Consider the following 10,441-nt stretch of genomic DNA (forward strand, 5'->3'; position numbering starts at 1 on the left):
TGCTTCATCAGAATTAATACGACGTCTTGTCGCTGGCACTTCCTATTATTCTGACATTCAACCAGGGAACCGTCCCGGGAACACCAGACGATACTCTCCGGGAGGATCCACTCCGGTGACCGGGGGAATAGAGGCCCGACGGGGCGGCGGCGGCGCGGACAGGTCCGGGAGGGAACGGGGGCGCGCACCCGCCTCCCGCGGCCGTGCCCGCCGCCGCCGCTGATTGGCTGCGGCCCGCGCTGCGTCAGCCCCCTCGCGGCCCTCCGCCAATGGGGGCGGGTGGCGGCGGCGGCAAAAGCCCGGGTTTATAATAAACGGCGGGGGGGGCCGCGGCGGCTGTGACGTCACGGGGGGAGTCGCCGCCGCCGAGAGGAGCTCGGTGGGCACGGGCGGGCGCGCCGCAGTGGCCGGTGTCCGCCCCGCTCCGCGCCCGCAACTTCCCGCAACAAAGTTGGGTAGCGGCGAGCCGGCCCGGCGGCGATGTGGGGCTCGGCGGGGGCCTCGCGTTAGTGTCGCCCGCGCCGGCGGTGCGCTGATTGGGGTAACCCAGTTCTGCCCCCCCACATCCCTTCTCCTCCACTCCCGGTGAGACCCCCGCGGCCGCCCACGGGGATGCGGACGCGGCGCTGAACGGTCCGCCATGGAGGGGCCGAGCGGGTCCAGCTTCGGGATAGACACGATCCTGTCGGGTGGCAGCACCGGCAGCCCCGGAGTCATGAACGGAGATTTTCGCCCCCACGGCGACGGCCGGCCGGCGGATTTTAGGAGCCAGGCCACGCCGTCGCCCTGCTCAGAAATCGACACGGTGGGGACGGCGCCCTCGTCGCCCATCTCGGTGAGCATGGAGCACCCCGAGCCGCATCTAGGGGTGGCGGAAAACCTCCCGCCGCCGCCGCACCACCTCCACCTCGGCCCGCACCCGCCGCCACCGCCGCCGAGTTTGCAGCCGTCGCCCCCGCAGCCGCCGCCGCCCCAGCTGGGCTCGGCCAGCTCCGGCCCCAGGACTTCCACATCTTCTTTTTTAATTAAGGACATTTTGGGCGACAGCAAACCGCTGGCGGCGTGTGCACCTTACAGTACCAGCGTCCCCTCTCCCCATCACACTCCTAAGCAGGAGGGCAGCGCGGCCCCGGAGAGCTTCAGGCCCAAACTCGAGCAGGAGGACGGCAAAGCCAAGCTCGACAAGCGCGACGACACGCAGGGGGACATCAAATGCCACGGTAAGTACGGCCCGGCCCTGCTCCGCACCGCTTCGGCCGCCGGTAAAACCGGGGCCGCTGCGTTCGGCCTCATCGGTGAAACGAAAATCGTGGGGAAAATCTGCAGTAGGAGCGCTCGCTCTGCCGGGACCACTCGGTGATCCTCGCTACCGCGGGGATAAGGTCGGTAGGAAATGAAATCGCTTTTTTTTTTTTTTTTTAATTTAATATCTGTTGGCCTTTCCTTCTCTTATTCTTTTATTTTTCTTTTTTTTTTTTTTCAAATTTAGCTTCTCTGTTTTTAGGAAAATAGCCCAAGCAGTGGGATCGCATGGGAAATCAGGCTGTATTTATTTTTAATGCAAATGCGCATAAATGATTCTCCGGCTTTCTAAGAACCGGCTGCTCAGCTGCACTTACTGCCTTCAGCCTTTTCATTTTTACTTATTAGATCTAAAATAAAATTAAGATTAAAAATTCCACTTCCCCAGCAATCAATAACAAATAAACGAAAAAAAACAACTTTTAATTAAAAATAAAATAATAATAATAACAACTCGGCCCGCGGTGGGCAGAGGGAGGTTGAAGGGCTTTGTGCGTTTGGCAAAACCCTCACGTTTCCCCTGCGCCTAGATAGAAGGTTTATTTTTCCGTCTTTAATTTTTTTTTTTTTTTTTTAATTAGGGATTTCATACTGATGGGGAAGCCCCCGCCGTGCGGGGTTCGGAAACGAAAATAGCGATGTGTGCGTGGGAAGGGGAAGGGAGGAAAAGAGTAAGGAAAGGCGAGCAGGGAGAGGAGATATTTTCCCTTCGGCGTCGGCAGAGCTGCCCTCCCCGCAGGCAGCCCGGTGCAGCCGAAAGGCAACAGGACACATTTTCCTTATTTTGCCGAATTAAGCTATTTTCGCCAGGCTCAGAGCAACGAGGTGCCCGCAAGTGCCGCTCGTTTTGCTCTTCGGCATTAGCATACGAGTGCCCAAACCAGATGTACAGTCTGGTCTGGCCATTTTTGTGTGCACCAACCTCCCCAGTGGGTCAATTAGGGAGATTATTGTTCTTCCTGCGGGGAAGATCAAGGAGCGCCACAAACCCGGGCCCGAATGGAGCAGGATTGACAGATCGATTTCCCGGCGTTTCGGGCCGGGGGGAGAGGGCGAGAAAATAACGAAAGCCCTGTAGTTGGCAAGCGGAGAGTGGAAATCCCGCCGTTCCCTGGACAGGCTCGCTGCCGCCCCCCGCCATACTTGACCGTTCCCCCCGTGCCCCGGAGGAGCCCCCGGGGAGGGGGCGGCGGGGCCCGGTAACCGCGGCGGGGCGGGGCGAGGGCCGAGCCGGTGTCCCGCCGGCCCTCACCGCGCTTCGGCTCGCTCACAGGGACAAAGGAGGAAGGCGATCGGGAGATCAGCAGCAGCCGGGACAGCCCGCCGGTGCGCGCCAAGAAGCCTCGGAAGGCACGGACCGCCTTCTCCGACCACCAGCTCAACCAGTTGGAGCGCAGCTTCGAGCGTCAGAAGTACCTGAGCGTGCAGGACCGCATGGACTTGGCCGCCGCGCTCAACCTCACCGATACGCAGGTCAAAACCTGGTACCAGAACCGGAGGTAAGACGGGCCCAGGCGGGGCGACGGCCCAGGGTCTCCCTGGAGAGCTGGGGGGCGGGCAGGCGCTGCTGGGTTCCTGCCCGCGGTAGCCCAGGGTGGTGCGGGGTGCTCCCGACGGCTGCCCCGCGCCCTTCCCGGCGGCAGGCTGGGGGGTCCAGCCCCTGTCACCGCTGCCGTAATTTTCTGTCTCATTACATACGGTCGCAGCCACCCTAATTCTGTCGCAAACCATTAGTGTCAGCGCGCTGCGATCTAACTGCGTACCACGGTTATTAATTTGGCCGTAGTCACCATATGCATGTGTCGTGGTGTGCGGGGCTGGGACGGGGAACCGGGCACAGCCGGGAGAATCGCACCGTGTGCGGGCCCACGGGGCCAGTGCGCCCCGTCGGGGCCCCGGTGGTGCGGGGCCGCGCAGGGGAGGGGGTTCGCCGCCTGCGGACTCCCGCGAAACCGGGTTAGGTGCCCCATCGTGGCGCCCGCCCTGCAGCCGCCTCTTGCTCCTCCCGGCAGGACGAAGTGGAAGCGGCAGACGGCGGTGGGCCTGGAGCTGCTGGCCGAGGCCGGGAACTACTCAGCACTGCAGCGGATGTTCCCCTCGCCTTATTTCTATCACCCCAGCCTGCTGGGCAGCATGGACAGTACGACGGCGGCCGCGGCGGCCGCAGCCATGTACAGCAGCATGTACCGGACTCCCCCCGCGCCGCACCCCCAGCTCCAGCGGCCACTGGTGCCGCGGGTGCTGATCCACGGGCTGGGGCCCGGCGGGCAGCCGGCCCTCAACCCCCTGGCCAACCCCATGCCCGGCACCCCGCACCCTCGGTGAAACGGCACCGCGGTCCCCGCAACGAGCCCTTCCCCTCCCCGTCCCCAAACAAGCCCCAGCACCGCAGAGGAGGAAGCGAGGGGAAGCCGAGGGGCAGGAGCTTCTGCAGGCAGCCACCGGCCACCGAGGGAGGCGATCAGTCAGAGCAGGGACTCTTGAACCGTGAACCCAGAGCCAAGCCCGTAAGTGAAACGACCACACGCGGGGGAAGGCGGGCAGAGCCGCGGGGCGACCCGCCGACCTCGGCTCCTGCGAGGCAGGACTTGGAGCTCGGAGAGAGAGAGGGACGGAGGGGGTGGAGGAGGAGAGGGAGAGGGAGCCCGAGCCCGCCGGAGAGACAAATGGCTGCGGAGGACGGAGGGAATGAGAGCGCCTCGACCCCCGCCCGGCGGAGAAGACCGGGGAAACAGAGAACTTTGCACTGATTTTTCTCATTACCTTTTTTTTTTTCTTATTGCAAAGTGGCATGCTCCCTAATGCGAACAGAATTGTACAGACCGAGTGCTGAGTGCTATATCATATTTATTATATGTCGTCCAAAAAAAAGGAGAAAAAATTTCACTTCTATACATTAGTTTAAAATGAACGAACGTGGTTCTTCCCTATCCCTTTTCATGTCTTTTTGGATTCAGTAAAATAAATGCTTAGATGATAAAATATAGATTTTTTTTTTTTTGTGACTGAAAAATTACAGGGGAAAGCAAAACAAAAAAGAAATAAACTTTATCTTTTTTTAACAAACGTGAAAATTCAAGGTAGCTAATTTCTCCGTGACAAGAACTCAAGAAATTCAGAGTAGAAAAGGCAGATGCCACTTTTTTATTTTCAATATTATATTGAACACATTTTGAGTTTTAGGCTTGTTGTTTCTTAACTGGCGCTGTTTTTCCCTATCTGTATTTTAAAGGAAAATCAAATCCCCCCTCAGGTGTCGTGCTCCTCGCTGTTATTTTAAGCACCTGGGCAGGGCGGCGGCGGGTAGAGGCTCTGGCCCTTGGGGGCGGGCGCAACGGGACCATGCAGGACCTGGGGATGTGGCCCCGGCCCGGCAGCTGTCTCCGCAGGGAGCTGGGACAGGCAGTGAGCGCCGGCAGGTCGGGGTGAGTAACGAGGGGAAACAGGCAGGGAGGGCAGAGGGGTCCCGGTGGACACGGAGCTCCCGAGCCCCGCTGGCCTTTGAACTTTATTGCTGTGCGTGACCGTCTCACCCGCCCTTTCCCCTGGCAGGCATCTTTCCTGCCGAGCGCTTCCCTTCCCCATGCCGGCCGCTGGGTCCCGCGGGGGCAGAGGGGTAGCAGGTTGGGACTGGGGGCTGTGACCCTCCATTGGGCTCCGGGGACGGCTGTGTCCCCAGCCTTTGGAGGTGAACACCCCCCTGTGAAGTTAGAAAGTTATACAGCAATTACCCATAAAACATTCATAAAGTCCCGTATTATCCTCTCCTCTGAGGGTTTGGCGCTTTTTTTTCCTCCTCTCTATTTTTGCTCGTGAGTCCCCTTTCTTTCGAGACAGAAGGCAAAAAAAAAAAAAAAAAAAAAAAAAAAAAACAAAAAACGAAAAAAAGGAAAAGAGAAGCCTCCGGGCACGTTTATTTGGGCTTTGCTAATTAGCGAGCGGCTTGCTGATTTCTCTGCTAATAAGTTCGCGCTAAAACCATATTGACCTTTGCCTTGATCTAACAAAAGGGGAGCGGGTCGGGAACGCCCACTTCGGTTTTCGCCCGTGTTGTGGCGGCCGCTGACTATTCCCCCGCGCCTCCTCCGTGGCCCCCAAATACCCCCCGCAGGAATGACCCGGGAGGGGGTCCCTAAGTGGCCAGAGAAATCTGTCTGCCCGCATTGCCACCGAGGTTTTCCCGGGAAACGCACCCTATGCGGGCTGGGGAAGGAGGTAGGAAATTTTGGGCTCGTTAGGGCCTTTTCCTGAGTCTAAACAACGAATCTCTCACGAAAGGAGGCAATGCAGCTGGAAAAGCTAGTCCCAGGTCGTTGTTCGTGATGGCTCGGTTTTGACTGCATAAACTCTCTGAAAAGTAGTGACAACAAGGAAGGAAAGTTCATGCAAAATAGATGTGTCCCCCTCACGAGCAGGGCCGGCCGCGGGGTGCCCACCCGGGCAGGGGCCTCTCAGCGCTTTGGGAACGGCAGAAGGAAGGAGCGAGAGAGGAGAGGGGGAGCGTGGCAGGGCTGTCGGTGCCGTGTCGGATAGTGTCTACAGCAGGGGCTACCAGAGGAGGTGGGCGAGGAACCACCACCTCCCCTGAAACGTATTTCCAGACTCAACTGGAAAGTACATGTAAGCTAGAGGAGGTTTGGAGCAGGAATCGCTCTTTCGCTCTTCCTTTCCCCATTTGGGAAGTGGGCCTTTGTCCCGCTCCCGATTCGCACCGGAATGGAGCCGACCCGAGGTCAGGCTGCCCCGAGACGGGGAAGGAACGGGCTCCGTTGCTTGTTTAAAATCCCCGGCACACGGGCCCGCATTTCAGCGCTGCGGCAGGACAAAGAGTCAGGCGGGCCGCGGGCCGGAACGCGCGGGGCCGCCTCCAGCGCGGTGAACGGCGCGGGGCCAAGCATCGGGCGCGGCTTGGCGCCGTTGGCTGCCGTGCCTTCCCAGACGTGCCGGCCGGGTTTCGTCCCCCTTTCCTTCCTCGGACAACTGCTTTCGCCGCGGCACCAGATTTGGTACCGAGCTGCTGAATTCCTGCGGTCCCGGTCCCTCTCAACCCTTCGCCCCTTCTGGGTGAAGGCCTGCTCTCGGCCCTGGAAGTGGTTGTGACCAAACAACCAAACCCATCTGTTGCCAGACGAAGGGGATGGGGTCTCTCAGCTTTAAACAGCGGGAAATACCGGCACCCGCCGGAAAAGAGCTGGCTGTTGGTGCGCTTGGCGTGGAAACAGTCCGTGAGGCTGTAGCAGACCTGTCAGTACGCGAGGGACCGCGGCAGCCCGCGGGGTGGCCCTTAGCGTTTGCTTTCCCCGCACCGGACAGCGGCCCGCAAGGAGCGGAGCAGTTCCGGCCCCTCCAGCCGCGGGGACTCCTGCACCTCGCCGGACGGCTGCGGCCCCTCCCGCTCTCAGCACCACGGACAGCTCCGGACGGCGCGGGCGGGCTCGGCCCGCACTCGGCGTCCCGCCCCGCGAGACCGCCCGGCCTTCCAGAGGTCGGGCTCGGCCGGGCAGCACGGGAGTCTCCCGTCACCCCGGACCTCGCGGCCGCCTTTCACGGCGCTTGCCGGCGGGCGATGGTGAAGACAGAGGAGGCTGATACAGCCTCTGGATGCCGAAGCGCCACTTGGCTCGTATCCCCGCTACCCACCGCCCCGGAGAGAGCCTCTGTCCTATCCCGGACCTGGCTCTTCGGCCCTGAGCTGGGGCTGTGTGCTGACTGTTTGAGCGTTGCCTCTGCACCAGCAGGAGGGGTGAAAAGCGAGATGGGGCCGCTCCACTTCCCCCGTGTCGCATCACTCTTGTTTGACACCGGCGCGGCCGCGGTGAGACCCGGGAGACCCTTTGGACACCCTATGCCCGATTCCCCTTTGGTTTGTTTCCTCTGGGCCGTGCTATGTGTTTTACAGGTGGGCACGCCGCGGGAGGCTCCTTCGGGGAACCCGTGGTACGCTCAGGCAGGTTTCGGCGACTCGCTGGGCTCCAGCTCTGGGCTGAGCCGTCCCGGCAGCGGAGCCGCGGGCGGGCTGCTCCGCTGCCCTTGGCTGATGGTCTCTCTTGCAGGATGCAACAGCAGGATGATGTTTAATTACTTCGCTCTCTCGGGGAATTAGCTTGGCCATCGTTAGGGCAGAAAGTGAGAAGGGGAACTCCTCTGGAGTGGGGTACAGAGACAAGGATTGTATTTGCCGCTCCGAGAGTGCTCGCCCTGGCGCCGGTGTGGCAGCTGGGTGCTCGGGAGCTGAATCCGCTTTCCCAGCCGGGCAAGCGAGTCCGGTTCAGACGCTGGGAACCAGTAAGCAGCACCGAATGGAGTTCCTTGCCGTGCCGGTCACCCTGGTTGCATTTACATGCCGCCCGCATGTAACGTCGTTTTACCTCTCCGGGGCTTGGCTATCCCTCTTGCAGGTTTTGTTGTTTCTTGTTGGGGTGGGGTTTTAACTTTTGTTATTTTCTCCCTTTGCAGAATTTACCTTCTTCCAAATTTACATTACATTTTTGTGCAAATGTGTGTTGTAAGTCACCCTAAGTCCTAATTGTAGCCCACTCGAAAACCTCGGTTCCAACCCGGAGCGTGGAGTGGGTGCAGCTAGGCTGAGCTCACCTGTGGAAAGGACAAAACCCTTTATAATGTAAGAAATTTTCCAAGCCTAGGGGTGGCAGGAATGGGCGGCGAATAACCGTTTCAGGTTGGAATTGCACGTTTTTCCCCTCTTCTATTCTGTCTTGCTGCTAAGCCCACGTCTTCCGCCGGTGACACCACCGGGTTTCTTCCCCAGCAACCGATTTATCGTCGAGCTCCGTCTGCGAGGAAAAGGGGGTACGGGTAACCTGGCCTGTCGGGATGGCCCTTTGCCCTCGTCCCGCGGGAGGAGCCGCCTGCTCTGTTTCGGGGACAGCATCGAAGTGACCCCCACAGTTCACTGGGGGGCATAGCTGACGGGGTCGGAGACCCACTGGGACCGGCGGGGGTCGGGCGGGCGACCCCCGAAGGCGCCCCTCCCCTGTGCCTTCGTTTCAAGAAAAAGCCCCGAACTTCTCTCCTCCCTTGGGCTGCTCCCGCCGTCTAACGGGCCGTAAGGCAGCCGGAACCGGTGCCTGTCTCTGCGTGTTTCCAGCCGGAGAGCAGGTCCAGCCAAGCGCCCATCGCATTAAAACTGCCTTTCCATATTCATATGCCCTATTTTCCACAAGTCGCTTCTATTAATGGAAGTGCACAAACGCCAGTCCTCAAAATCTGCAGATTTCAAAGGAACCCAAGTAAGGCGCTTTGCGCTGGCAGCGATAGGTGCTGGGCTCGACGGGACCCCCGGGGCGCCCCCGCCATGGCCGCGCCCTCCCCAGGAGCAGCCGCGCTCTGCCGGGGGCGCAGCCGCGGGCCCCTGTTGCGGCGGCTCCCGGCGGCCCCCTCGCTGCTTCGGGCCGTGCCCCGCGGGGTCGGCTCTCCCGGCCCGGGCACTCAAAAGTTGTCCAAGACTGTCTCGTTCCCTCGTCTCTGGGAGCCCATGTAGGGCGCTTTAATTGCCACATTTTCAAACCGAGGTAATGGTGGGACTGTCTTAGTAATTACCTTAATGAGATAACACCTTTCCTTCCCTGAACCTACTCATTATCACGCTTCTTTTTCAAATTCCAACTACAAAGAGCTATACTTGTAAAAAAAAAAAAAAGGAAAAAAGGGGGGGGTGAAGAGCTCTGAAATTTGTTGGAGGTCTCGTTCCCTTAAAACAAGCACCTTCCGTGGATCTCAGCATATGAACAGAGAACTGTACCCAGTTCTGGGAAAGGTTGCCTAGAAGTAAACTAAACATCTGGGGTACCCCTTAATTATTCTTGGTAGGTGTCTTTAGTTTGACCTGTAGGGATGTGAGGGTGTCAAAGTGATGAATTTTAAGATGTTGGGCTGTGAAGACGTGCAGTGGCAAGACTGATGGGTTTAGGAAGGGAATGGTAACAAGGTTAGCTGCATGTGAAGTGTGAATTGAGATTTTTGCAAAGAGACTGTGATTGCAGATGGGCATAATGTTGTACCCTTGCATGAAATCTTGCTATTATTGTATAATGGTCAGACAGAGTGTGAAATGACTTATTACTTTACTTTTATTCTTTAATGAAGTTGGGTAGGGAAGGAGAACTACCAGGAAATTGATAGTGGTGGTGCACAGAAACTATATGACAGGTGCTGATACATTAAATATTTATTTAGGTTTTTGTCACAAACCCCCTCCCAATTTTATGCTATGTCAGAAAGCAAACAAAAATACAACTAGTGGATCTAGACAGTGAAGAAGATACGCAGAATTAGTATTTTCTTCTCCATCCTCACTTTCTGCAGCATACATGGTGGGCGTTTCTCTGTGGCAGTGCAGCATATACATAATCTATGTAAAATATGAGACACAGATATCTAGATCTAGGCTGTGCACACCTGGTTTCTAGGTAGGTTTTCGGCTGTTCAACATGCATCTCTCTTCTAGACCTTGATGAAGACATGCAGTGATTTGTACACTGTTATGCCCCCATTTAAATTCAAGTGTTCTCTTTAGCTTGACATGCATTTCTAAATACCTCTCACTTCCTTCCATACCAAGTGCAGGTATCCACATGGATATCATTCTAAAAACATGCAGGACAGCATCTGTCTCTGAGTTTTGTACAGCAGCGTGTGGATACACCTGGGCATCTAGGGTGGGTGGGCAGCTTAGCTGACATCTTATCGCTTGTTTCGCTTGCAATCAGGGTAAAACACCTATTACCAGAATTTGATTCAGTTGTGCAGCTGCACTGGTCTTGATGAATATGGAGTGAGGAAAAGGAACTAGAGCTGCTCCCTCGGGATGCTGTCCTTAAAAAGAGGATTTCCCAGGTGACCAACCTCAGGATGCCACCACTGAGAACAGTGTGGCAAATCTTGCACTTAGTGAGTTGTCTCTCTCTGAAAGCAGCTTCATCTCACTGTTTGAATACACACAGTAGAGGCACAGCTTCTTGTATGCCTTCCCCTCTGGAAGAATACAGCTCATGTTCAAAGAGCTTAAGCCAGCACCCCTCACACACTGTCCTCCCCAGACCTTGTCCCCAGGGTCAGCACAGCCCTTTGCTGACAGTCTGTCTGTGAGTTTTTGCCCTATATTTTCTGTGGAGTCTGG

The 10,441-nt window shown here is 57.6% G+C and overlaps 1 protein-coding gene and 1 long non-coding RNA gene across 3 annotated transcripts; both read left to right on the forward strand.

Annotated features, from left to right (window-relative positions):
• Positions 1-285: 285 nt before the first annotated feature.
• On the forward strand, positions 286-4,284 carry BARHL2 (BarH like homeobox 2). 2 transcript variants are annotated; one of them, XM_064664778.1, is made up of 4 exons: positions 287-835; positions 1,031-1,220; positions 2,576-2,801; positions 3,315-4,284. In XM_064664778.1, exons 1-4 carry the CDS (start codon positions 641-643, stop codon positions 3,625-3,627), a joined length of 924 nt encoding a protein of 307 aa, XP_064520848.1. In that variant the 5' UTR covers positions 287-640; the 3' UTR covers positions 3,628-4,284. The 2 variants fall into 2 exon arrangements, with proteins under 2 accessions (XP_064520847.1, XP_064520848.1); XM_064664777.1 differs by having other exon boundaries at positions 286-1,220.
• On the forward strand, positions 1,231-1,614 carry LOC135418920 (uncharacterized). Its single transcript, XR_010432746.1, has 2 exons — positions 1,231-1,382; positions 1,505-1,614. It is a non-coding gene; the product is annotated as an uncharacterized LOC135418920 (long non-coding RNA).
• Positions 4,285-10,441: the final 6,157 nt, after the last annotated feature.

This window comes from Pseudopipra pipra, chromosome 9 (genome assembly GCF_036250125.1).
Source record: "Pseudopipra pipra isolate bDixPip1 chromosome 9, bDixPip1.hap1, whole genome shotgun sequence".
Lineage (NCBI taxonomy): Eukaryota > Metazoa > Chordata > Aves > Passeriformes > Pipridae > Pseudopipra > Pseudopipra pipra.